Below are 27,973 nucleotides of genomic sequence, written 5' to 3' on the forward strand. Positions count from 1 at the left end.
TGAGGAGCAGAGGAGAGTTATTTCTGACACGTTATGTTAGGGAAAACTACAAGCTCTCACAAATGGGCACATGCACACACACATTCAGGTACACACACATAGAGACTGACTAACACACACACATGTACACATATGCACATGTGCTTGCACACACACACACTTGAATGCATCATTTTCAACACATCTTAAAGGTGTAATGTAGCATTTTTAAACATTAATATATTTACTGTAAACAAATGAGAGCATGGTCGAGACGGTTGGTGGCCTCTATTTCATGCCAGTGGTATTGCGAGTGTTTCTCAAGATTAAGACTACATTTCACGTAAGTCCCGTTGCGTCCCGTTGCGTCCCGTTGCGTCCCGTTGCGTCCCGTTGCGTCCCGTCCCCTCTCCCCCCTCCCTGGCTTTACTGAAGGGGATCAACATGTTGGAAGTGATTTTTTTCATCGGCCTTTCATTCGTTCGAAACTCTGAAAGCTTTGTTTGCTCTGAAAGAGCAGCGCCCTCTTCCCGTTTTGTGCCATAAAGCAATCCAGCAGATATCTAGCGACCCGGTACCACACAATGTAAAATGCAGTGTAGAAACCGGTAGGGGCTTCCAATCTTTTCAGCAATGATCTCATTTGTTTATGGTAATTATACAAATATCTCAAAATGAATGTGGTAATTAATTATTGTTGTTACACGTGGCTCCTTTAATAACAAAAAACACTGACAAAACCTAAGTTGTTAGTAACATATTGTCACTGTCAGGGTGAAAATAAAAAAAAACTGATTGATGAAAAAACTTTTCAAGAACTAAGAAAACAGCCTTGTTTTTAGCATTTTTGCCTTGTCATCAAAGAGTTTCATTAGCCCAAGAGGTCAGAGAATTTCCTCAAACCATAGAGGAGCATGTAATCCTTCAATTGAAGTGAAAAAACACACATCCATTGACACATCCTTTTTTAAAAGTGCACTGTCTATTACTGTCTATACTATCTATGTCTCACTCACCAGGGACGGACGTGCCGAGTGCCACAAAAACCACAGCGGTGACCGAGTCCTTGAGGCCGATGGTGCAGCCGAAGTGGGACGCCAGGTCGCCGATGACGGCCGTGAGCAGGCCGATGATGACGATAGAGATGATGAAGCAGGCCCAGCCGTTCAGGTAGTCGGTGGGCGGGACGCAGGCGAACAGGACCTTCCAGAAGACGGTGAGGAAGTGCATGACGTAGTCGAAGCAGGACGGCAGCCGTTCCTCCCCCGTGTCCTCCTCGTCCTCATCTGCTGGGAGGAAGTGGAGATGAGCGGGGGGGGACGGCGGCGCAGGAGTTGGGGGGGGGGGGGGGGGGGGGGTGAAAGGTGAGATGGAATCGAGAGTAATGGGATGACAGGAGAGGAAAGAGGTAGCGAAATATTTAGGGAAGGGAGAGATAGAGGGGTGAGGGAGGGGGTGGTGAATGTTAAGAGGACGGACAGAGTGACAGAGACAGACGGGGACGAGCAGGCGAGAGAAAAGAGTATGATAGGGACGGAAAAAAGAAAGATAGATGAAGCACAAAGTGGAGAGAGAGGATAAGAGCAGAGAGGGTAAACAGCGAAAGAAGGGGTTGGAAAACAGCGGAGAGATAAAGGATGGATAGAGGAGATAAGGGATGACAGAGAGGGGAAGGCAGACAACAACACTCACTTAAAATGGCACTTTGACTTATTTGTCAGCGTGAGACGTGATTATACTTCAGCTTGAGGATGTTGTTATGTATATTCAAGTTTAAATGTGCTACTTACTCGCAAATACATAACTAGAATAACTGCAGAGGCCACAGGGCAAAACATGACTCATTTTTAATTTAAAAAAAAACTAAAAACAGCCAGTGTGTTTAAAGGATGACACCGTTTTGTCAGTCAATCACTCACTAGATGGAGCAGAAGTTTGTAGATGAATAACTTCTACTTTTGTTTGTGGGTAAAAAAAACCCCCATCAGTTTATAGGTTAGTTTACACTTTGGGCTTTAATATTTTACCTAATTTAATAATGCAGGTTCCATAGGCTGTTTTCACAAACTATTCTCTAATAGCTCACTTTGCGGGTAAACAACTTTCACTTTTAGGTTAGTTGTGGCTCTAGGCTTTTGGCTCAGTTTGTGGGTAAACAACTCTCAGCTTATTCCGGCCTTCCGGCACAGTTCACACATTGTGCGCAGTGCAGCGTGGCGCGGCGCAATTCGGTCTGTTTGGTGTGACTGGTTGGCAGGGAGAGCTAGTGGTTACAGAGAGAGAGATTGGCCATAACATAAAAGGTCACAGATCCAGTCAGCAGGAGGAGCAGCCGTTTGTCCTGTCAAAGTGCTCTGGAGCAAGAAACTGAACCCCGCTCATTAAAGATCCCATGAAATGGCATCTTTACTTCCTTGATTTGATGCATTTCCCGTTGAAACAGGATGTTGGAGTCGGACATAATGCAGTGAGGGATCGTTCAAAAGTCTAAACCAATGGAGTCAGGCGGTTTTATTTGATGGGAGAGGTGCGGAGGGGTGGGATTGTTCAAAAATCTGATGGTTTTATTGGTTAGAAAGTAATATTTACACCTACTGGTGCAGCATGAGGTCACCATGAAAGATACTCTGTATTCCAGGAAGTAAAAGTAATGGGAGTTCATTTCATGGGGACTTCAAAGTGTCGACTAAACAGGTAAAATGTGAACGGTCCCTGCCTCAGGTGGAGCTGCGGGGCGTCCTCCGCGTCCCGCAGGAACCCTCAGCGGACAGGCAGGACACTGTGCTGATTCAAAGTGTCAGGCCATGTGAGGCGCATGCATTTTTCAGCAAAGGGGCGGATCATGAAAAAATGAAGAGCACCACCGGATTAAATATTTCAGCACCAAAGTGACGAGCTGAGGCCTCGCTGCACGGTGCCAGTGATCGCAGCGGGCCGGCCGGCCGGCTGCACCGCGGGCCGGGGGGGAGATCTGATGTCGCCGCCGCTCCACTGGGAATAAGACGGATATGCTTTCTGGTGCGGGCAATGAGATTATCTCAGAGCCTCGAGAACTTTGTTTTCAGGTTGGGTTCAATCGATATGGGGTTTTGAAGGTCGATACCAGTACTGATATTTTTAGACCGAAGACAGCAATAGCTGATATTGTGCTGATATTCAATATTTTTCAGTTTGACTATTTTAAATTGTCACATTTTAATTGTGAGGGTGGAAAAGCCTCTGAAACAGCATTTACACCTTCACACTAAAACTCATAATTTCAGTGTTTCAGTAATAATACATTTTTTTTAGGTGGGTTAGCAGCTCTTTAAGGCAGGCTGACCCACTGCACCTATTCAATGGTAGAGGGAAACTCTGGGATACATTACTGACTTTATTGACTTTATAAATTATTTATCCATTCAATTAATACATAAAATATGTAAAGAAAATAATATTTCTTGGCAGGTTTTACAGACTGTTTTCTGTAGCTGTGGTCAGGGAGAAACCTAACCTAACTGGCCGATATCTGATATTTAATAAAAGGCCAGTATATCAGCAATCCAATATATCAGTCCAATTCTATTTTCAGGCATTGCCTTTGGGAGTTAGGAGCCTTGGCTTGTATTCTTATGTAACAGCTGAGCAAAATAACATACACAGTGCGTGATTAACCCACAACGAGATGGTTAAGGAAAGAAAGGGATACAAATAGCAACTCTTTGGGCAATTCTGATGGGCAACAATGTCCAAGAAATTGCTCAGCATTGGTGCTTTAATCACAGAAACATATGTTGATGCAAGGAAACATTTGAACAGATAATTTCTTTTCACTTTGTTGCCTGCTGCTGAAAGTGCTGCGCATTTACACGAGCAAAAAGAACAGCCTTGGATGTTTCCACCCACAAAAAAAACACCTAATATCTAAATTAAGTTGAAAATAATGATTGAGTGGATCAAAATATTTAATTCGTCAGTTGCATAAAAGCTGTGTGTGTCTGTGTAGAGCCCCCTAGAGTCAGAGCAGAGAACATGGTGTGTTGTTTTACAGTACCTGCACTGACTGTAATGGCCTCCATGAACTGGTCTCTCCAAGAGTTCGTTCCCACCACCAATGCCAGGTTGGTCTTCTTGATCAGCTTGTCCACTGTGCTCTGTACAATACAAAACCACAACAGAGTGAAAAAAAAAAAAAAAAAAAAAAAAAATCCATCTATTATTTATATTCAGAATATGAGATCTCAGCTGAAACTGAAGCTGAAAGGAGAAATACATAAGCTTCACCACATGATGGCAGTGGCATCAAGTTCCAGGCAATAGAAACCAATCCCTCTGTTTGATGCATGATAAAAGCATGCACCGGAAACAAATATGGTGGGTATATTTTTCGGTCGAGAAGGTTAGAGGCTGCATATAAATCGTGTTTCCCCCATAAATGTGTCTTGGTGGGGTGAGAGGCTTCTGCAGCCGCATTTTAGATCATGTGAAGTTAACATTCTCCACTGAAAACAATATAAATGACAGTCTTTCAGGCAGGTGGATTAGGTCGACTGTAGGGGAAACACTGGTTTAAACTGTCATGATCAAGCATCTCAAGCTGGTGTTGGCTCTGCTTTCCCACCTTGAACTCATATGATTCCTCAATAATGACTTCCAGCTTGGAGTGCTCCCCCAGCACCGGTTTGCCCATCTCTGCAATCCGCTTGGCTTCCTCTTCGTCCGATGACAGCTTCCTGTCTGGCACGTCTGAGGGTGAGAAGGGAGGAGAGAAAAGACGGCACAGGGAGTAAGATAACAATAATAACAATAGATTCAGGCGATTCCCATGTCTTTTGTACTTCATCAGAAGACCGTCTCATTGTCGTCATGATCTTGACACTACGTGGAAGCAAGACTTATTTTTTATATTTGAGACACATACTGTATGTCACACTCATTCAGTGGATAATTCTGCATAATACAGGATTCACTGTAGTAGTGCCAATTCCACGCCCGCCTTTTCCCCCAAACTTTCTTCCCAAAAGTTTCTTGATTGTGTTCCAACTTTGTTATATAAACTCAGACAAACCTGCATGCTTGATCAGGCATTGAACAAAACACAAACAAAGCAAAGCCAAATTGTGGGTCTACTGTGGCACAGTGACAACCTCCAAAACAAGCCTCAGGATTTCATTTTTGATTTGTCCCATTTTCCATGTGCCCATTTGTTAACATTTCTATCTCTATAAGGGTTCCCACACTTACTTGGACATACAATTCAAAGACTTTTCAATGACTTTTAAGGTTGTTTGGTGAAATTCAAGGACTCAGAATTGGCATGCTTTGGGTTGAGATGTGACATTGGTCAAAATTAGACATTATAGAGGCCTCGTTTATTACTCATGATCTTGTCAAGTCAAGAAATTCTGGTGAAATCATTTTAAAATCGATACTTCTTTTTCTTCAGGATGTGAAGTGTTGATGCTAGAATGGAGATGAGGCATAATAATGAATTTGGGTGCTACATTTGAATGAAAAATCAAGCACTTTCAAGGGCATCAATTAATTTCAAAAAAACTTTTAAGGCCTTATTTTATTTTTCTCAAATCCACAAACTCTCAAGGATTTCCAAGGGACCGTGGGAACTCTGATCTCTCCACCTCGTGTCCTGGGTGGCTCCGCTATAGAAAGGAGGCGCAATGCTTTGTATCACAGAGCGCTCGGGTGCGGCGCAAACTACAAAGAGTGCCATAACATCAATTGTGTGCTGTCGAACTTTATCAAGAGCGAGCGGCGGTGCATCCAAAGGCCTCTCATCCCGCTGGCTGTGACGCCCCCACTGAGCCACCTGGTGCAGAGACCTTGTCATCTTTTATACGAGCCCCGAGTCCCAGCCCGCTGCTCTTTGCTGACAACACGCTTACTATTAAATATTAACACTGCCATTAAAGATCACAGCCAAGTCCCCTTGATAGGAGGGCGTGTCAGCGGGCTCACACACACACACACACACACACACACACACCGCACACACCGCACACACACACACGCAGAGGCACACACAGGCCCGTGCACACACTTTTAAGCTAAATCAATTACACACACAAGACAGTGTGTACCCTGAAGTCCTGACAGGATTTCTTTTGCTCATGTTTAAAATTTGATTATCCGGCCGTTCCCCTGCACTGTGCCGCACCAGAACATGACACTACTTCCGCGACAAGGGAAGAAAAAAAAACAAAAATGAATTAATCACACAAAGGTAATTAAATTTCTAATTTCTGAACTGCGGGTTTTATCTTGACGGTTATCAAGTGTTTGTGCCTTCCTCTTGACAGGAGAACATAATTTATGGCTTTATGATTAATTAATCCACTGATTAGGGTGCGAATCCATCACTGAGTGTGGGAGAGAGCTGAAAAAGAACATGTAATGTTTGGAATAACTCTTAAGCAGTGACAGTAGAAGAGGCGAACGCCAGTGGCATGCAGTTATTTCCCTACCACAGCGGCCTGTATCGAAGCTCTCAGAGTATGAGCACTGATTCAAAATCATGGACCCAACGGCCAGATAAATCATCTTAATCATCATCATCCGAGTGATAAAAACGGATTTCAGATCAGCACTCCTGCACGGAGACCTTTGACAGATTCAGGCCCGACTCTTAAACCACAGCACACGCGGAGAGAGTGAGTTCAGTGGGGATGCTGAGAGGAGGAGAGGACGACTTACCTTCTGCTAACAACAGGGCTGTGGAGGAGAGGAGAGAGGGAGGAGGAGGAGGAGGGGAAAGAGGGGAAGAGGAAGAAAGCGATGAGCAGTGGAAATGGAAGAAACATAGATAAGGAAGAAAGCAGGTTAATTAGAGGGAGAGAAATGCGATGGCCTCAGAGAATGGCTGGGTATTGACCGTGTGGTATAATATATATGGCGCTGATTGTTCGATTGGCTGAGGTAGTAGAAGGAATATGGTATTTTGTAGTTTTTTTTATGAGCATGAAGGCAGGAGCGAGTTTTATTAAAGGAAGACAGGTCCAATAGCAATCAGCAAAATTCCTGGAGGACGTTTGTTTTGTGCCATGAGCTCCAACAACGAGCATAACACTCATTCAAAAGTCTGTTACTCCCAGCTTCTGTCAGCTGACTGAGTTTGGAGGTAATAATAACACAATAAACCCTTATGTGACCTGGCAAATTCACTGTGAACCAGGGTCAGACCGATATATTTGTTTGCTGGATCTTGGCCTTTCATAAAAATCGGATATTGGCAAGTCAGTGTTGTCTACTTCCAATATAATGGAGGTGAGGATATGATTTTATTCAGCAGCTTCAGGGGTGACGGACTGTAAAACGTGCAATGAAACCTGCTTCATCCTGCCTTAAGGAGCTGCTAACCGACCTAAAAATCTTGCTAGCATGGGTTTTAATGGAGAGTTTTAGTGTTGCATGGTCTAAATGCTATTTCAGAGGCTTTTCCGCCCTGCAAAGAACACAATTCTGGGGGAAAGAGTAAATCCTTCTAATTTGTTGGAATTGTTTTGATTTTTGGGGGCATGAAAATGGCCACATTTAAATATACAGCACAAAATATCTGCTAAATATACCGGCTATCGGCAGCTTCAATATAAAAATATCAGCAGTCCATATCGGTCAGACCCTAGTATGAACGCATTCTTATTTAGAGCAGCAACTGTGGGAGTGTTTGCCGTGGGAGGGAGGGTTAAACACATTCATACACTCACACCTGGAACCGGCCCAGCAGTGTAACAGTCTTGAACTTTTGGCCAACCGAGCAGCTGCAGGTTGCTACTGGAGGTGCACCTCAATGGTGGTTATTGAGAGACGGGGAGATTGCTATTCTCTCGCTCAAATTGTCCCAGTCAGACAGATCTGGGATTCTGACTGACAACCTTTCAGTCACCAGGCTGCTAATCCTCCGGCTGCCTGCCACCATCGCACATATCAAAAATGTAAAATAACATACGCTGATGATGAAAGAGCGTCGTGGAGATGCTCTGTACTATCATGCCCCTCTCTTGGCATCTTGATTTGATTCTGCCTGATTGTTTGACATTACCCACTTGTTGTAATTAGAGAGCAGATCAGGTGAAAGGGCGCAGGACGCCCCCAGATGCCCTGGGTGAAGTGTAAACCATAACCGAACGACATGAATAAGGGTAAAAAGAGGTGCAAAAAGTCATCCGGTGAGGCGTATAATTAGATGACAGGATACGCTATAAGTGGATGAAGAGGGAGAGAGACAGAGGAAGAGAGGGAGAGAATAGAGAATCCGCGATGCCTTTCAGCCTCAAGAGATTCGCAGTGACAGCTTCTAGCCTTTCACGTCTTCATCATAATTCCCCCTTTCATTCAAAAACAAGGACGAAATTTTCACACTCATAAAGGGATTTGAAGCAGTGAAGGACAAAAGGGAACGGACCCGCTCCTTCTGAAACCTCCTTCACCCAGGCATGATACTAATTAACCTGTTTGTGTTCGGAGGCAGCTTATCAACTTCCTAAATCAAATACAGTCCTCAGTTCATCATCATTAGTAGTTAAGTGCATTAATTGCTGTGGGCGACTTGCTTCATTATCATTAGTACTAGCCGAGCCGCGCTGATCTGAAGCCAACTGTGGTGTAAAACCCAGCTGTGGTGAGACTGATTGTCCATAACCCAGACCGTAATAACACTATGTCATTCAGTATGGGCCAGCGAGGGAACAGCAAACACACACACACACACACTCACGCAAAAGTACACATACAGATGCAAACATACAAACCACACAAGCACACACAGATAAAGGCACACACACACACACAAACACACACACACACAGATAAGGATACATGCACACACACACAAGCACGCACAGATGTAGACACACACAAATGCACACACAGATACACACAAATACAGACATACACACACATACAGATCCAAACATGCAAACAACACAAGCACACACAGATAAAGGTGCACACACACACGCATAGACACACACGCAAGCATGTACACACACACAAATGCACACACACACACACACACACACACACAAGCACATACACAGAGATACCAACAGATATGCACACAAATCCAACTACAGACAGATGAAGATGCACACAGAGGTACACATGCACACAGATAAACACATACACACACACACACACACACACACACACACACACACACACAAACAGTGTTTCAAAGGCAGGCTCATGGTGCGGGTTGCGCTCAGAATCCAGAGGGCTGTCATTTTGCAGGCAATACAATCGTGATAGGGAAAATTAACCAAAGGGATGTAATTGGAGGGGTGGGGGAGTGTGTGTGTGTGTGTGTGGCGCGGTCGGTGAGGGGGGTGGGGGGTGGGGATGGGGGGGGTGCTCGGTGTTTAACCATTATCATCATCAGCATGTTCTCCTGCGCGCTCGGTCTAATCAGATCTGTCTCGTTACAAAAGAATGAGTCCTTCCCTGGCTCTCGCACACAGCCGGGGTCTGAGTCACAGCGTCAATACGCAGCTAATGCACGCCTTCTCTCTCCACAGCTCATTAGCACAGAATCATCATTTGACTTATCATGGCTATTCTGGCTGTCGTGGCTGGAGGCGGATCTGGGCCTGTGCCGTCAACTGCATGTGCGGATGGAGGGATGGAATGATGGAGGGATGGAGCGATGGTGGAAAGAGGGACGGAAAGGATGCAGGGACTGGTGGGTGCAGGAAAGGACGGATGGGTGAATGAATGGCTGGAGGGATAGAAGGATAAAGGGATGGAAACATGGAGAGATGGAAGCATGGACCAATGAGGGATGAAGGGGCGGAAGGTCAGAGGTACTGGTGGATATAGGAAAGGAGGGACGGAGGGGCGGAGTGATGATGGGTTGGAGAGATGGGAAGATGGAGGAATGGAGAGATGGGGGAAAGAGGGACGGAAAGGATGGAGGGACTGGTGGATGTAGGAAAGCAGGAATGGAAGGATAGAGGGATGGAAGCATGGAGGGATGGAAGCATGGACCAAGGATGGAAGGATGTTCAAATGGATAGAGAGATGTAAAGTTGGAGGGACTGGTGGATGAAGGAAATGAGGAATGGAGGGACGGAGGGGCGGAGTGATGAAGGGATAGAGATGGAAAGAAGATGGGAACAGAGGGAAATGGAGGGATGAGAGGGAAGAGTGACGCTCCACTGTTTCTTATGACTGTCCAATCAGGAAGCTCCATTACAGAGACATTACCTACTGTACTGAGGATGAGTCATCATCCTCCACAAAGTGCACACACACACACACACACACACCTATTTATTCACACCCACAAAAACGCACGTATACACACATTAATACACACATAGCCATGCTCAATTACATAGATTCACATACACACACACACACACACACACACATGCAGTCATATACACACACACACATACACACACATACTCATGTACTGTATGAACAGATATACACATATTCACTGCCCCCCACATACATATAAACACACACATACACACACACACACACACACCCACACACACAAAGGACTATGTACTATATGAACAGATGTGCACGTTTTCACACCCACACTCATGCACACACACAAACACTCCTATACACACACACACACACACACACACACACATATACAGCACAACAGTGAGTGAAAACACTCCACGCTGCATGGGGAACTCAGCAGACAATCAGTGTGTTTCCTGCAGCTCAGAGTGAGGTGGCAGAAATAATGATGGTTCGGGATTGCAGCTGAGCGACCGTTGCCAGTCTGAGCCGCTATTTGTGCCGAGCGCATACTGTGGGCTTCTGAGAGCACCGAGATGACAAAGACGGATGCTTTAGCTGCCTTTATTATCTTTCAATATGCAGGCTGTGTAACGCGTCCATCATCTTGTTATGTAGTATTCATGTTCAGAGGGTGTGGAATCTGAGGGAGTCGAAATGCTGCCTACTGCTGAGAACACAGCATACTTTATTTTCCGAGGCGGCGTTGCCACACTGACCGGACTGATAATCTGAATGAATGCTGTATGATTTCAACCGAGCATCCTGATGGTTTTTTTGCATCTGAAAAGTTGTGTTTTTAATCTTGCTGAACTATGTAAAGTCCCACTGAAACGGAAGTTAGAGCGTCTTTAGCTTCTGTACTGTGACGTATTTCCCAGTGAAACGGAATATTTGAGCGGTGTACAGTTACAAGAGGGATTTAAATCGAATCCTTCGCATTTGATTGGACCGCTAAACAGTGGGCGGGGCTTAGAGTTTAGCGCGATACGGAGCTACAGAGAGAAACGGAGCTACAGAGGACTGTTGGCTCCACACACACCTCCCTCGCCTGTTGTTAGATCAGGAGGAGGACAAGGTAGAGATGAATGAATTAGACCTCAGCGACATTGTTTTGGAAATGAAGTTTTTGCCCACTGATATCCAAACACACATCTCTTCCTATCTCTCTCCATATTGCTCTGTCAGCTACGACCCAGAAACGGTGAAGTGCGGTTTTATATGACCGGTGTGGCTAGCTAGAGGTTGAAGAATGATTGATGAGTGGATGTCATGATATTATTGGTTGAAATTGGTTGGTTCATGCTTACGTAAGCACACGGCATATTTTGTTTTACAGGAAGAAAACACGATTGGATTTTGATATAAGAATACAAAGAAATTGATTTTTTTTTTGCATATATTGTTAAATAGGTGCACAATATGACCGGGGATGTGATCTAAAAGGGTTAAAAGTGCATTTTTCATTTCATCTCGACTTTAAAGGTGCTATGTGTAGCATTTAACATCAATACATCTTTACCACATTAATGAATTTTGATTTTGAGTTCATTTTGAATGCATTTTAATTTTGAGACGAGAAGTATAAGACCATAAGACCATCGCCCGAGAAGATTAACAGCCTCTACCGGCTTCCTACCGCATTCTACATTGCGGTGCCAGCGGGTCGGATTTCACGGAGATTGCTTTACGGCACAAAACAGGAAGAGGGCGCCGTTCTTCCAGAGCAAATAGAGCTAAAGCTTTCAGAATTTCCGGAAAAGGCAGATTGATGAGAGAATGAGTGAAAGGCCGATGGAAAAATAACTTTCCAGCATGTTTATCCTTTTCAGTGAAGTTTCTTCAAAAGAGAAAGCGTTCCACTGATGAAGCAACATCCTCTTTGCAGCAGGGTTTATGGGAAATGTAGTCTTGAGAAACGCACTCGCACTCACAGTAGCGCTGGTGTGAGATAGTCGTCTCAACCATGGTCTCATTATGGTAATTATACGGAGGTATCACAATGAATTTAACAATGATATATCGTTGTTTAAAAATTCTACACATAGCACCTTTAAATATACTATTTTTAACTGTGACTAAGTGTTGCAGCTCTTGCCTGGATTAATTTTGTGTGCTACAGTTTCTAGCATCACATATCTCACTAACAGGTGATCATTACAGTCATCTGGGATAGGAAGTAGTAAATATAGCGAACCCCAGATGACCTGCCTCTGGACACACTGGAGACACTCCTAATCGGCCCATATGCTGCATTTCACTTGGGCCAATTTCTCATATTAGGCAGAGTCTCACTCCTCTCACTGCCTCTCTCTCGTGGTTCTCTTTCTCCCTCTCGCTCTATCCTTCCCCCTGCCTCTCTCTCCCCTCCTCCTCCTCCTCCTCCTCTTCCCTATCTCTACACTATCTCTCTCTTCTATCTTTCTGTATCGCTCTCTCCCTGTCTCTCACTGTTTGTATCTCATTCCCTGCCTTTCCGTCTCCAACCTCCTCCCTGCCTGTCTCTCTCTCTCTCTCTGTCGCTCTCTCTCTCCCTACCCATCTTTCACTATGCCCATCTCTCTTTCCCTTTCTCTCTCTCCTCATCCTCTTCCCTTTCTCTCTCTATCTCTCTCTTCTTCCTGTCTACATCTCTCTCTCCCTGTCTCTCACTATGTTTGTATCTCATTCCCTGCCTTTCCGTCTCTAACCTCCTCCCTGCCTGTCTCTCTCTCTGTGTCTCTCTCTCTCTCTCTCCCTACCTATCTTTCACTGTCCATCTCTCTTTCCTTACCTTTCTCTCTCTCCTCATCCTCTTCCCTTTCTCTCTCTATCTCTCTCTTCTCCCTGTCTGCATCTCTCTCTCTGTCTCTCACTGTTTGTATCTCATTCCCTGCCTTTCCCTCTCTAACCTCCTCCCTGCCTGTCTCTCCATCTCTCAGTCTCTCCCTCCTTTCTTTCTATCTCTCTCGACCCATCTTTCCCTATGTCCATCTCTTTTCCCTACATTTCTCTGTCTCCTTGTCCTCCTCCCTTTCTTTCACCATCTCTCTCATATCTTTCTATCTCTCTCTACCCATCTTTCACTATGTCCATCTCTCTTCCCCTACCTCTCTCTCTCCTCATCCTCCTCCCTTTCTCTCTCTATCTCTCTCTTCTCCCTGTCTGCATCTCTCTCTCCGTCTCTCACTGTTTGTATCTCATTCCCTGCCTTTCCCTCTCTAACCTCCTCCCTGCTTGTCTCTCTCTGTTTCTCACTCTCTCCCTCCTTTCTTTCTATCTCTCTCGACCCATCTTTCACTATGCCCATCTTTTTCCCTACATTTCTCTCTCTCTCCTTGTCCTCCCTTTCTTTCACTCTCTCTCTCTCTCCTATCTTTCTATCTCTCTCTACCCATCTTTCACTATGTCCATCTCTCTTCCCCTACCTCTCTCTCTCCTCATCCTCCTCCCTTCCTCTCACTATCTCTCTCTTCTACCTGTCTGCATCTCTCTCTCTCGCTCTTTCTCGCTATCTTTATCCCTCATTCCCTGCCTTTCTCTCCCTCTATCCTTCCCCCCTGCCTTTCTCCTCTTCCTCCACATTTCTCTCTGCTGTTTTTCTGTATCTACCCTCATTCCCTGCCTCTCTCTCTCTCCACGTCTCTCTCTCTGTCTCTCTATCGTTCTCTTTTCTCTCTCGTTCCCTCGGTGATTTGTCCAGTCCAGATGTCACAGTGTGCTATGTGGATCAAGTGGAGACGGGCTCCCTCTACTTGTTAACAGTCTGTTTATTCTGCAGCCATATCAGCCACACTGCCGTGTCAGCAGCAGGCAATTACAGAGCAGATTACCAACCCCGATAATGTCATCAGACTAGGCTTTACACACAGAAGGAAACACACACACACACACACACACACACACACACACACACACACATACAGCATGTACGCACACACAGAAAACATTCACACACAGAGATGCACGCAGCATATACCAGCACATCATGCACACACACATCCACACACCTGTTCACACATAAGCTTACTACTTGCACAGATTTACACATGTGCACTCATCCACACACACACACACACACACACTCACTGCTCAGTTACTCAGGTGCACACAAGCACAAATGCACATGTAAATGCACACACACAAGCCATACACGCATACGCTTGTATCACACACACACACACACACACGCATATGCTTGTATCACTGTACTTGTGGGGACCTTCACCGACTACTTTCACTCTCTAACCCTTAATCCTAACCTAAACCTAATCCTAATTCTAATCTTAACCTTAAACCCAAATCCTAATCCTAAACTAACTCTTGTAGACATGAGGACCGGCCTCCACTTCTAACCTTGTGAGGACATTTGATCCTCACAAGTATAGAAATCACACACACACACACACACACACACACACACAAACACACGCACACGTGAACACTTCACCAGGGGGGTTTTCTCTATGGAGAGGCTGTGCTGGACTTGTGCTGAGCTCATCAGGGGGGCAGCGGCTCTCGGCTACTGAGTGTGATGTATTGTGGCCACTGTGCTGACATCATTGATGTAACCCTGAGCGCTGATTAACGGCCCTGCTTGGCAAAGGCACACAGACAGAGCCATGGCCGGCTCTGAATTGTCTCATCGGCAAATGCATTTCTCAGAGGCGAAGCCCCAAGGATGCTTTTGAAGTCCTCAATATCCACTTATCATACGCAACATTAATATCTGCAACATTAAGATCTTGTTTTCCACAGAGGGCCGCAGCTAAAGTAACTTTTTTCATTGCTACTTTCATGTGTTATCCTCCGGGTGCAGATCTGCATGTGTATGAATATTTTAATGTGTACTTAAAGAATTTTGTTTCAAAATTAGATATCCTCCAGAATGACTGTTAGCACAAAATTAAAACAAATGATTAAGTAATGCAAGACCTTGGCTGATGTAATAATAACTCTTATGCAGACAGAATCATCTATATTTTAGAAATATTGAATGATGACCTTCAGGTAATGACTGTTCTCCAAAATGGATAAATAGCATTTGGGAAATAAACTCGCTCATTCATTCATTATCTTTACCCACTTCTTCCAAGTATTCAGGGCCACGGGGGCTGGAGCCTATCCCAGCATGCACTGGGCCGAAGGCTTGGACAGGTTGCCAGTCCATCACCGGGGCCAGCACAGAGAGACAAACAACCACTCACACTCCCATTCACACCTCTGAGGAGACAGCGCTAACCATTCAGCCGCCGTGCCACCCAGAAATAAACCTCTTTCGGTCATAATAAATCAAATCAGGAGTCAAATCAACATTGGGAACCGTTCCAACAAGAGAGAGATGGGCTTTCACAGCCGTTTGAAGGATGCCGCTCCTCGCGAAGCGTCCGAATGCGCCCGTCCTTTTAAGCGCGAGGCGTGTTGGTGTGGAGAGAAGTCGGACTCGGGCGGGTGAGAAGGTCATCGTTGACACCGACATTAATGAGAGCCCACATAGAAGGTTGGTGCCCCCGCTGGCCCTTACCTGGGCGTTCAGACAGGCCTGACACTGTGGTGTGCCACCGGCATGGCAGGTAGCAGGGCGGCTCATCCATATCTCCGTGCCGAGAACAGCCCCCACACACCTCTCAGGAGCAATTACTGCTCTTCCAGCTCCTCATCACAGATGGTGAGGGCTTTCAGAGTGACTCCCCCCCCCCCACCTCCCTCCCTCCTCTTCCTCCGCTCCTCTGTCTGTGGCTCATTGTCTCTTTGGTTGACTGTGTCTGTCTCTCTCCACCTCTCCCTCGCTTTTTTTACACAGACTATTTCTGTCGCTCCCTCCTCCCTCTGTCTCTACAGCCCTCCTCCTCCTCCTCCTCCTCCTCCTCCTCCTCCCCCACTTTCCCTCTCTGCCTCTCCGAGCTCGAAATTCAACAGTTCAATTTAAATCCATTACACCTAAGCCCCTGACAGAGCGTGGCATCCATGGTAACCGTTACTAGACAACGATCTCCTTGTGACACGCCTACCACGGCGGGCCCAGCGGAGGCAGGGATGCACTGGAGGGATGTGGTGTGTTTTGACGTAAACGCTTGTGTCATTTGCTAAGTGACGGGTCCCGTCCTTCAACTGTAACCCCCATCTGGAAGGGGAAGAGATCGCAACATAAATCAGGTTGACGGAATAAAACGCATTTGTTTAAAAGCAGCAGCGTTGTGATTCGAAGCAGTGGGACGAATCTAATTTGATAACAATACGGCAACCTTTTATTGCCATTCCCTGTGCATGGCTGCCCCTGTAACCCCCCCTATCTGCTGAAAACAGGATTGTGATTCAGAGGAAGTGTGGATAAGAGTGCAGCAGCAGTGATGGCTGGAGTAGCCCCACTTCATGGCTTTGTCCTTGAAGAGAGAGTAAAGCCACACTAAATCACCAGCACATCTTCTCACATCCCACATTAACTATATACTGTACAACACCACAGTAATCACAGCAGGGAAAGCCAGTTGTGACCGCAACACTTAAGAGGTGGTGCCGTAAGTATATGCTAGAGTTTCACCACAGAAAGTTGGGCAAACAATGTGAAATTACAGCGAGAAATACATAAAGATAAAGATGCAAGACAAAATATGCAAGGTTATAATCACAATCAGGGATAATTAAAGGGACTGTTCATGCAGTGTTTCCCACAATAACACTGCATCACTGAATTACCATTTAATTACATGTTGATACAATCAATGCTGTTTTGACAGCTAGCTCAGTGCTGCTGTGGGGGAAAAAAAACAACATCCTGTATTTCTTCTCTATGATAGAATGTCTCTGCAAAACAAAATATCCGCCATTTTACAAAAAAAGTGACACCTACTCTTATAAAATAATTGCTGGCATGAAAGCAAAACACATAATAGAATATTGTTGAGATTATTAGCTATCTTTATTATCTTTTTTTTTTTAAATGTTAATAACAACTTTTCAACTTTTACTATTTTTCAATCAAACGCAGTCCGATAACGTGGGAAGTGCATTAACTCTTCATAACCTTCATTATCATGTCACACCCTGCCTCTGACATTCCTCATTGTGACCCCAGAAAAGAAGCGGGGCTTTAATGAAGTCAGGGTCCACAAATGCATGAATGGCACCGGGCTCCCATTTGAATTAGAGCTATTCATCCGTGCCAGTGTGATTTCTCTGTGGTACTGAGGCGACCGAGGGCCTTCTGAGTCGTGACATTTGTGCCATGGCTGGTGGAGCAGGGAGGGAGGTGAACACCCATCTGCCTATATCGCTGACCACCAATTCGAAACCCTGTCCAATATATGGGGCTTGACCAGAATGGGAAAGATAAGGGAAAAAAAAACGCTAAATCAGATCTGTCTGTAAGCCCATGCATGGCAGTCTTGCAGCTGTTTACACTCGCTCCCTATTAGGAGGAATAATAAGGAGGAACCTGCCTGTTACGTTGAATGACCGTGAGCTTTTTGTGATGAAAACACATCTGAAGGATTATACAATTAAACACATGAGCACACACACACACACATGCACACAGACACACACAAACACAAAACTGTACGCATACCCAAGCTCACTGATTGAATCCTGCAGGTCATCTGTGACACACAGTCCTTGGGGCATATTTTATGTTTATGTAATAATCTTTACTTAAGCCCATTTCATGTCTAGGGAATGGTATCAGTGTCACACCAGTCTAATTTAGGAAGTCTCTTGACATATTAAGGTAATCCCTCTCGGATTTCAATATTAATTGTGTCATCTGTATTCAACGAGGGCCTTGCGCACTTTGAAAATAAGCCGAGTATGAACCCAGAGTCTCTGCTGACAACACAGAGGGGATTTAACAGATTTTAGACTAGGAGCGAACTGCCAACCCCCCACTAGGACTGACGCAAGTTCATAAGGCAGGTGTGCAATGCACAACACAGATCCCGGCAATTAAGACGAGACAAAATAGCGCATCAGAGATCCTCTCAGTGCCTCATCTCATCGCTCAAGTATCAAGGCAGTGATTTAGAAAGAGATTTAGGCAGTACAATGCAATACCCAAAGCACCGAATTGTAATTCCACTGTAGCCCATTGACTCACTCATAAATTTGAGAACTCTATCCACACTGCAACCAAGTGTTTTTGCGCCAAGATTAAAATACACACACACACACACACACACACACAATGCCTGCAACCAACTCCAGAATAACATAAACTACAGCTATGTTCACGCTGCAGGTCTTCATGCTCAATTCTGAATTGCTGTTCATATCTGATTTTTTTTGGATGACTGTTCATATCGATTCTAGGATGCAACCCATATCTGAAACCAGTATGAACTGACAGCGATGTTGAAAATGCATGTGTGTGCAGAGCAACCTATGCTTCTCCCCGCTTGTTTTGAACATTTAATTTACAGTATGTGTCTTAGAGTTTTGACTGAATTGAGGCTTCTCCCCAAATACCGATCAAGTTGGCTATTTGGTTTTCTTTCTGTTGTTGTGTCTTGTTGTCCTCCATGCTAATGCTGACTCAGCCAAGCTGCTGTGGCACCAAAATTACAACAATTGTCTCAGGTGAATGACAAGAGATGTATTTATTTGTCATGGCAACGCTGACAAATTCCAATTTGGGCGTTCAAATGATATGTTCTTGTAGGTCACATGCCTCGGGATCTGATTTTGTACCACATATCAATTTGGACCGGCTCAAACTGGAAATATGTGACACCGTGCAGCTTTCTCCTCTTCACACTGTAAACGTCAGATCTGTGTCACATGTGAGGGGGAAAAAAAAATCAGAATTGGGACACTTTCAGCTGCAGAGTGAACAAACGTCCAGAGATCTCATGAATCCTTCGCTGTCAGTCCGCCGTCATCCGCTGTCCTTGCGCTGTTTATTCTGATGCGAGCGGTGGTCACGGAGCGGACGGGGGTCTCAGGGTCGCGTCCCTGATTCCTCCGCCAACAGGTGGTGAGGTTGCTGCTCCTGCAGGGAGCGACAGCTGTTCCCCATCCCTCACTCACCAAGGTCTCACTGCTCCTGCCGTCAGTCGCCGGAGCAAGGGCAAAACTCTGCAAGCCTCCGGAAAACTAATGGTAAAAGCACCAGGAGACAGCTAAAACGGCAGGTATTAGTAGATTAGTGGCTCATGTGTGTCATTAGCTAAGGTAATAACGGATTGCTTGTGGGAGGTTCTACTGTACAATGACGCATTTGATGGTATAAACCCCTGTTAAACTACATATTATATTGAACTCGGTTTAATTGAATTGCCGTAAAATGTGTGTCATTTATTTAGTAAATGACATTTAATCCATACATTTTCAGATTATCATCTATGTCCTTGTGAGGACTGGTTACCAGCAGCAGCTTGTTGCCCTTCCCTAGAGGCCTTATGTCTGTTCAAATGGTTGAAATACTCAATCCACATACTTTTCCCAAGGGACACAGGGTAGCAGATGTGTCCTTACACTCTGGTGTTGCTGTGGGAGATTCCACTGTACAATGGAGTAAATGGTAACCCCTCTTTACAGTACAAAGGCAGCCATTGCAGAGGTCCCACCTTTTTATATCAGGATAAGGTTAACATGTAACCAGGATAAAGGAAGGAGGATGGGGGTATTTCTAGAAAAGCTACCACTGTGCTGTACTGTCATCCCAGAGGATACAAGGCAGACCACCTGTCCGCCTGACAAAAACCATTTGTTCAAAAACAAATGTTGCTGAACAAACCACTAATGGTGCACCACTCCAGTGTCTGTGGTACCTGAGTGTTATTTCACTGTCTCAACATTTGTATCGAGCACCTTGTCACTATTGTGGCTGTGCGTACACTACCTCCTTCCTGGATTACAGTCACACTGACAGAACTAGCAGCGGCTTCACTATGACCTACTGGCACATCCACCGGGAGATCCCGAGTGCCATCTGTAATGGCTGGTGATAAGGAAATGGAGTCTTTATCTCAGCCCAATTAGGCAGCTAATTGATTCAATACCAGTCATTTAGAGTTCCTCCAGGCCCAGGATTGAGTACCTCAGCCCTCTGAACAGACGTGGGGTCCCCAGAGGGGAGCGAGCACAGAGACACTGCGTTCGACCCTCACAAAGCCTGGAGATTATAATCTGGATGCAAAGAAATTTAATGAGTAAAAAAATCACATAAGGGCTGTCCTTGACTACGGAAAGTTGGAGTCAGCTAATTGTCATAAGATTTCATCACTTAATCAAATAGTCCATTGAATCCACAAAATTTGCAAAATTGCTTCTCCTGTATTAATGTCCCTCTTGCAAATAATTGCAGTCATGCAGATTGGCCATTAGATCTAGTGTTTATCATAGAAAACTAATACATATGTGTAAATATTGTTCTAATGCCAGACATGTATTTATAATTTTCAAGAAATCGCTCACAATGTGTTAAAATATGTTTAAAACCAATTAACTGATTAAACAAGTATGATTCATCGACTTCATCTAAGACCCTAAAGACTGAATAGCCAACTAAATGACTAAAAGTTATATAATATATATTCTAACACTTACGGTACACATTCTTAGGTATTGAGACGACTGGAGGCTATTGTACTTGCAGCCACAGGAATAGCGTCATTTACAGCGGTGAGAGTGGCATTTCATTTCCCGCTGCGCTAATCCACTATCACCCCTAGCTTTCTGTTTCACTGTTCTGAGGAGGCAAATAACACTTTTCCTTGACATGAAGGCAACGCTGAGAGGAAAAGATTCATTTGAGGTCAAATCCGGGTTGACTGCTAACAAAGGGATGATAGGCTTGACTTTTAAAGTAACACAAAGGGCAGGTTCATGATACTCACTGAGTCATAGAGATTTATGCAACCCGTGACCCTGGCAGAGGGAATGTAATGAGCTCTAAGTTCAGGCGTGGTATGCTCCTGGTTTCTGTCAAGTCGAAGAGGCAGACATTATTCATAAGCAGATGCGTTGGTGTATAGGCCCACATGAAACCTCAAGTGGTTACTTTGTGGTAGTTGCAACCGAGTCTCAGAGGGATATTGCTTTAATATTTAATCCTGCAATACTGTGCCGTCTCAGTACTTAGCTTATATATACATGTAAAGCCCCCTCCTCCACTACACACATGAATACATACACAGGCAACGCCTCCCCTTTACACACACATACACACACGCACACACACACGTCCACAGGCAACCTCCTCTCAATTACACCCAGATACGGCCTGGGGCTGCAGAATAGGCTATCAGAAATCCAAAGTAATTTCACCTCGGCGGCAGCAGCAGCAGCGGGCCGTCAGAGTCAGTGATGGAGAACGTCGTGGAAGACTGTCTGGACTCATCCTCAAATGCATCCTGAAGCAGTGGGATGAACACAATGGAACTGAGCCTGACTCATCCTCTTAGTGTGGGCTCCAGTAGCACAGGGCATCTGTGGTTATTTACAGTATGTTTCTGTATGTTACTGCATTCTGTTCTGTCAGAGGGAGCGGTGTCCTGATTGGGCTTTGTTCTCTGTATCATATCACTAAGGTGTTTCAGTGAAAAAGGTATTTCCCCCCATTGGATCAATGAAATTATACTATAACTACTTCTGCAACTACTAAAACTAATACAACTACTACTACTATTATTACTACTATTGCTACTACTACTGCTACTACTACTACTAGTGCTACTACTACTACTACTGCTACTAGTGTTACTACGACCACCACTACTACTACTACACATGCCATTTCTACTACTACTACTGCTACTACTACTACTACAACTACTACAATTACTACTATTGCTACTACTACTATTACTACTACAGCTACTACTACTGCTACTACTATTGCTACTACTACTACTATTACTACTGCTACTACTACTATTACTACTGCTATTGCTAATACTACAACTACTACTACTACCATTATTGCTACTACTACTATTACTACTACTGCTACTACTACTACTACTACTACTACTATTGCTATTACTACTACTAATACTATTGCTAAAACTACAACTACTAAACTACTATTACTATCACTATTGCTACTACTACTACTACAAATGCTACTAATACTACTACTACTAGCGCTACTTCAACCATTACAACAAATTTTAGTGCTACTACAACAACTGCAATTACTACCAGTGCTACCACTATTACTACTGCTACTTCCATTTGTAGTACTATTACTGTTAGTACAACAAATATTACTACTACTACTACTTTTGGTGTGGTGTGGTCTCTGATGGGTTTGTGCCATTAATGGGGGCTGCATCTAAATCAGTTTGTTTTCTTATAGTGTAAATTCAATAACGTCTAAATTGGTTCATTCAAACTTAGCCTGTCCTGGCTGAGGTACTAATAGAGGCATTCAGAGATGCTTCGGCTCCCCCTCCACCCCCCCTCTCCTACAATATGACTCACGGCTCATTTGGAGGTAATGAATGTGTGTGTGAGAGGGAGAGGACTGGGAGAGGGACCCGGCCAAGCTCAAACAATAGCATGTGAAGTGCCCTTAGATGCCATGAGAGCTCACTCTGAGCGAGGAGGCTGACGGGTGCCACATTTCCCCACGCTAGGCATGATTTGAATGGAAAGTGGCAGGGTGGGAGATGGATTACCGCAGGGCGAGAGGGGCATTAATCCTACAGCCACGCACACACTTATGCACACACACACAGACGCATCCAGACACACACACACACACACAGAATACTCACTTTAGTTTTCTTTCTCATTCAATTTTATACATGCACACATGCGAGCGCGCACACAAACACACTGAAGTGCGCACACCCACACACAATGTAACACAACACAGTACATGAATGATGACACTGCCGACGAGTGCTTTGTAGCCCAGTTTTTGCAGTGTCATTTGAAGGTCCTACGCTCCCAAGCCTACCCCATACACTCCCTCTGCTCCATCCCCCCCTCTCTTTATCTCTTGAATTTTTTTTTTTTTTTAGAAACTTTAGAGCACTTCATTCACCATATTACAGTTGTCTCTCAATCCGTTCATTCCCTGCAAACTTGGCACAGGCCTGTGTACTTCACAGCTTGCACACTATGACACTTTCCAGCCTCAGAGAGGACGATTCTCCACTGCTCATTATTCATTTCATGCATCTCACTCTATTCAGTTCCTCATAGTAAACTGGAGCGATGCATGACTGCTCATTCAGTACACTGCAACTACACTGTAAGCTATACTGTACCACACCGCTCAATGCCACACAGCTATATAATAATGTGAATAATGTGACGTAATACTCCCCTGATCCCCGTGGGGGAAATGCTCTTTTCGCTCTCCCTCCTCCACAGGGAGGTCAGAGGTCAGAGGTCAGATACAGAGCAGCCCCCCTGGAGCTGGTGGGGCGTTCAGTGTCTTGCTCCAGGACACTTCAGCAGGGCATGAACTCAGATTCTCTGGTTCAACGGTCGTCTACTGTCTCACTGTGCCACCCTGCATTAAATGCTGAATGTACATTCTGCATGTAGAATGATATAAATGGTCTACTGTCTTGCCCTGTCCCGATTCACTATTTTTGAGGTCCAGTTGCCCTTGTACTATCTGTGTCAGTATGTACTTTGAAACTAAGTAATGGTGCGATCACACCTAAACTTTGTTTTCTTTGGTCTGAACCAGAGTGGAAGAGTTTACTTTTGTTGCATTTTTGTATTTGGTTTGTTAAGGCCCAATTACAAGCGAACCAGAGCTTGTAAACAAAAGTCACATGGGCTCACAAGTCACCAGTAGCTAGTCTTGGTGCTGTTATTTGGTGTCACCCGAGTTCGAGCGGCATTGGTCTCACCTGGCCAAACAAACCGAACTAAAGGTATAAGCGCTCCAGATATTGAATAAACCGCTCCAAACATGCTTGGTGTGATGAACGCAGCTTAAGTTGTCAACATGTCTCTGCACCAGTGTCACCAAGACAAATCCCTGTACGGTCCTGCACATACTTGGAAGTGGTTCAGTGTTTGTCATTCAGATTCTGCAGTGTTGTGTTGCAGCAGCAGCAGCAGGATGCTCTGCCTGGCCACCTCACCAGAGCTGCTAACGGTATTGACCACTTCAGTATAAGTTAGGGAAGGGCATTGCTGGAGCAGGCAGTAAACAACTCTAGACTGACAGGTCAGGGTGACTGTTGGCTTGATTGCTTTCATTACTCACACACTGTCCAGAGTCAGACCTGCCAGCTTAGAGCCCCCTCACATCTGCCAGGTTCTGCTATCAGCATCCCAGTATCTGAACTAATCTAGTATTGTTACATTTTTGTCATTAAGCTGATGCTCTTATTCAGAGTGACTTAAAATGAGGACAACATTAGAATAAGCTAGATCACCAACATTACAAACAAACCGGTAGTAAGGAATGAAAGGATCAGAGCTCAGAGCAGAGAAAAGAGATGTAACAAATTCTCCCGTGTCCCTAAAATGATCATATGTAATAGAGAAGAGCTAGGTAAAGAAAGAGCTAAGGAGAAAAGGTAATGGGGTTTTTTTTTTTGGTTATGAAGTAACGTTGGTGAAAAGGCTGCTAGGAAAACAGAGCAAGGCTGTTGCATATGAAAAAAACAGCAAACAAAACAAAGACTCTCATAGAATATTCATCAATTCCGCTCCTCCACTCCGGCTTTAATAAGGAGAAAACAAACCCAATCAGCCCCACATCAGCGGTTATGAACAACAATATAATCGCCACATTATATATGAAAAGTGAGAAATTATCATATCATTCACATCGCTGAGATCGAGCGGCACCTACTGCGGCGAGGGGAGAATGTGTGTAACCCCTCTGCTAATCAGTTGCTTGTGTTTCGTCTAATTTCGAATCCAAACGATTTCACCGTCCTTGAGTGCATTCATAAAAGATGATCTTGCATGAGAAATAATACAAAAAAGCTTTTTCATTATCTCCTCATCATATAAAGATCAAACATTTATTACCCCTGATCAAACATTCATTACCTCCTGCATTAAAAAAGTAAGTAAACATGTATCCTGAATTACCCGTTGTCAATATATAATGCGCTTGCAGTAGCGAGTAGGAGTTTTGTTGTAATCTTTCTAGCATTTGTCTTATCAGAATTAGCATCATTTTAATCACCACATGCAAGAAATATACAGGAATTTAAAAGTTCATACTGACATAGAAGGTATAAGGAATGGGACTGGGACTATACATATAATCCTAAATATAGCCAATTCAAAATTCACTGTTTTATAGCTATCAAATCACCTACATCAGGAATTATGGGCTAATTTCCTGGAGCTGGTAGAAAAATAAGAATTCATAAAACAAAAAAGCATATGAGGGTTCACACTCTTCCCCCTGCCGGTGTGTGTGTGACCTGAACCAAGCAGCTACGTTGATCTGTTCAGACTAAACCTGGCCATTGGCGTGTGTCTTCCTTAGCTCCGGTTGTCGTTATCTATCTTCGTCTCTCCCTCTGTCTGAGCAGATATCTCTCTCTCTCTCTCTCTCTCTCTCTCTCTCTCTCTCTCTCTCTCTCTCTCTCTCTCTCCCTCTGCTTCCTCCACTTCCTTTACACCTTTTCTGTCCATAACACTCAGAGGTGTGTTAACTCTGAGTTGTGTTAGATGCACTGAACTCAACAACTCTACTGGAGAAACCTCGGTGGCTGGAAGAAATGGAGTTGTTTTTCTGTAAAACGGTGTGTGTGTTTGTGCGTTTGTTCTTGCATTTCTACACTTATGACGACTAAATCTCCTCACAAGGATAGAAAGATGAGGAAAATCCTCCTGAGTGAGTCTATTTTGCTGGTCCTCACTTCTTTAAGATGCTAGTTTGGGGTTATGGTTTGGGTTTAGTGTAAAGATTAGAATTAGGATTAGGTTTAGGTATAGGTTAGGAATAAGGCCCTTTCACATCTAGAGTGATAACTATAAAGATAACTTTAACTATAAAAAGATTTAAATCGTTCTACGTAAAAATACATTCCCACTATAATAATAACTATAAAAACATCCAAATCAATAACTATAACTATATTTTTGGTTCGATCTCAGAGCAATTTTTTTGGGATGAAGAGACAACGATGAAACATTTTCAACCAATCAAATTAAAGACAGAAGGGGGAGAATTCGGTCGCTCACTGCAGTGACGGCTTTGTTCGCTGATGTATCGTTATAGTTTATGGTTATCTTTATAGTTATCTTTCTAGATGTGAAAGGGACTTTAGGGTTAGGGGTTAAGGAATGAATCTAGTCAGTGAAAGTCCTCACAAGTATAGTTATACAAACGTGTGTGTGTGTATATTTGTGTCTGTTTCCATTACATTTTAGGCATTTAGCTGAGCAACAATGAGGGCAAGAGTGGAATAAATTCTAATTCTTAGGTCACTAAAATTACAAGCAACCAAAAAGAAAAAGTGTGTGACAGACAGCTTGTGTGTGTCTGTGTTTACACTTGTTTGTGTGTGTATGTGGGTAAAAAACTGTGAAAATAAACCGCACCAACATATAAAGGGAAGCTAAAAAAAAAAAGCATCAAACAGGAGCGGTGGAGTGTTTTTGGAGTGATGCAACAGTCACTCATAAAGACTCATACCTGCACAGTAACCGCTCTTCATCATGACTCTTATTCTCTGAGCACAAGGAGGCTGCGCTGCTCAGACAGCGCTGCCAGCCCCAATAACGTAAACATAATGAGCTGTGGTGTTCGGAGGCAACAGCCGAGTGTTAGATTCTGCACCCTGCGCACCAGCTTGTGAGCCTCTCCCATCCCCTGGCCTTGAGCGTGGTTAGATAACACCGCATTAGATAACGCTGCGCGAATCTTAAGAAAATGCCTGTTGGCTTCTTTCAGCAGACATTACCAACGACGCACTAGAACAAGAAAACAAACAAAACTCTGAAACTTCTGATGAAAACTTGCTCCGATTTGATTTCTCCTTACGCCCCAAAAAAAAAAAAAAAGCCCAAAGACAAGCTGGATGTGCGGAGGAATACAGTCTCGCTGTGAGTAGCATGGCCCTGGCCAAGGGATACATGACCTCAATACATACTGCATACAAACTACTGAATATGAACAGACTCCGCTCTCTTTAAGTTCATGAGATTTACACTTTCATACGAACTGAAAGTGAATTCAAACTGTCCTGCGAGTTAGACTTCTTTCTAACAGCGAAAGAAATAAATCAATAATGTAATTTGCTTGCATTTTACTTACCCGGGAAAACACACACACAAGCGCTATATACACACACACACAAACAGGCGCATGTACTTAAAAATAGCTACCAGACTCTGCATTTAGGGAAAAGGTGTCTTTATATAATAATGGATACTTGTGTAAGACGCTGCTCTCTCAGACTGCCGCTTCTCTTACATGCAGATGACAACGGCGTCTGGGGAAAAGTGTCATTACGATGGGGATGGGGATGGAGATGGAGATGGAGACGGTGTGTGTGTGTGTGTGTGTGTGTGTGTGTGTGTGTGTGTTTGATTTTGCGGGAGGCTCAGGTGTAATATGACAGCATGGTTGTGAGAGAGTGTCCTCAGGTGCAAAACAGAGGGGGGGGGGGGGGCGTTGCCGATGCCATGGAGCAGATAGAGGAGAGTGAAAGTTCAGGTGATGGGAGGGGACAGTAGAGAAATAGAGGGTGAGAGAAGGGCCTGGGGGGAAGAGGGAGGCTACAAGCAGTGAGAGAAAGGAGTGTGTGTGAGAGAGAGAGAGAAAGACAGAGTGAAGGAGGGAGAGAGAGAAATAGGTTCAGTACTGCACCTTTCTGCAGAC

At 44.4% G+C, this 27,973-nt stretch overlaps 1 protein-coding gene across 11 annotated transcripts in view; it reads right to left on the minus strand.

The window, feature by feature from the left end:
- slc8a3 (solute carrier family 8 member 3) overlaps positions 1-27,973 on the minus strand; it is an 83,031-nt gene that overhangs the window by 443 nt on the left and 54,615 nt on the right. Inside the window, exons 2-10 of one of the 11 annotated variants that reach the window (XM_078289472.1) lie at positions 27,962-27,973; positions 22,372-22,397; positions 19,409-19,439; positions 12,638-12,673; positions 9,523-9,554; positions 5,748-5,764; positions 4,580-4,691; positions 4,013-4,112; positions 996-1,268 (exon numbers count right to left, since the gene is read on the minus strand). The exon at positions 27,962-27,973 is cut by the window's right edge and continues 95 nt beyond it. In XM_078289472.1, the coding sequence (XP_078145598.1) occupies positions 996-1,268; positions 4,013-4,112; positions 4,580-4,691; positions 5,748-5,764; positions 9,523-9,554; positions 12,638-12,673; positions 19,409-19,439; positions 22,372-22,397; positions 27,962-27,973 (639 nt within the window). Of the gene's footprint in view, positions 1-995; positions 1,269-3,842; positions 3,846-4,012; positions 4,113-4,579; positions 4,705-5,747; positions 5,765-6,563; positions 6,599-6,669; positions 6,688-7,301; positions 7,345-8,614; positions 8,631-9,522; positions 9,555-12,637; positions 12,674-15,853; positions 15,888-16,451; positions 16,474-19,315; positions 19,326-19,408; positions 19,440-19,680; positions 19,693-21,300; positions 21,313-22,371; positions 22,398-24,761; positions 24,771-27,956 lie in introns of all 11 variants that reach the window. The other 10 variants (XM_071896673.2, XM_078289473.1, XM_071896631.2 and 7 more) reach the window with 10 other exon arrangements.

Source organism: Centroberyx gerrardi, chromosome 17 (genome assembly GCF_048128805.1).
Source record: "Centroberyx gerrardi isolate f3 chromosome 17, fCenGer3.hap1.cur.20231027, whole genome shotgun sequence".
NCBI classification, from domain to species: Eukaryota; Metazoa; Chordata; class Actinopteri; order Beryciformes; family Berycidae; genus Centroberyx; species Centroberyx gerrardi.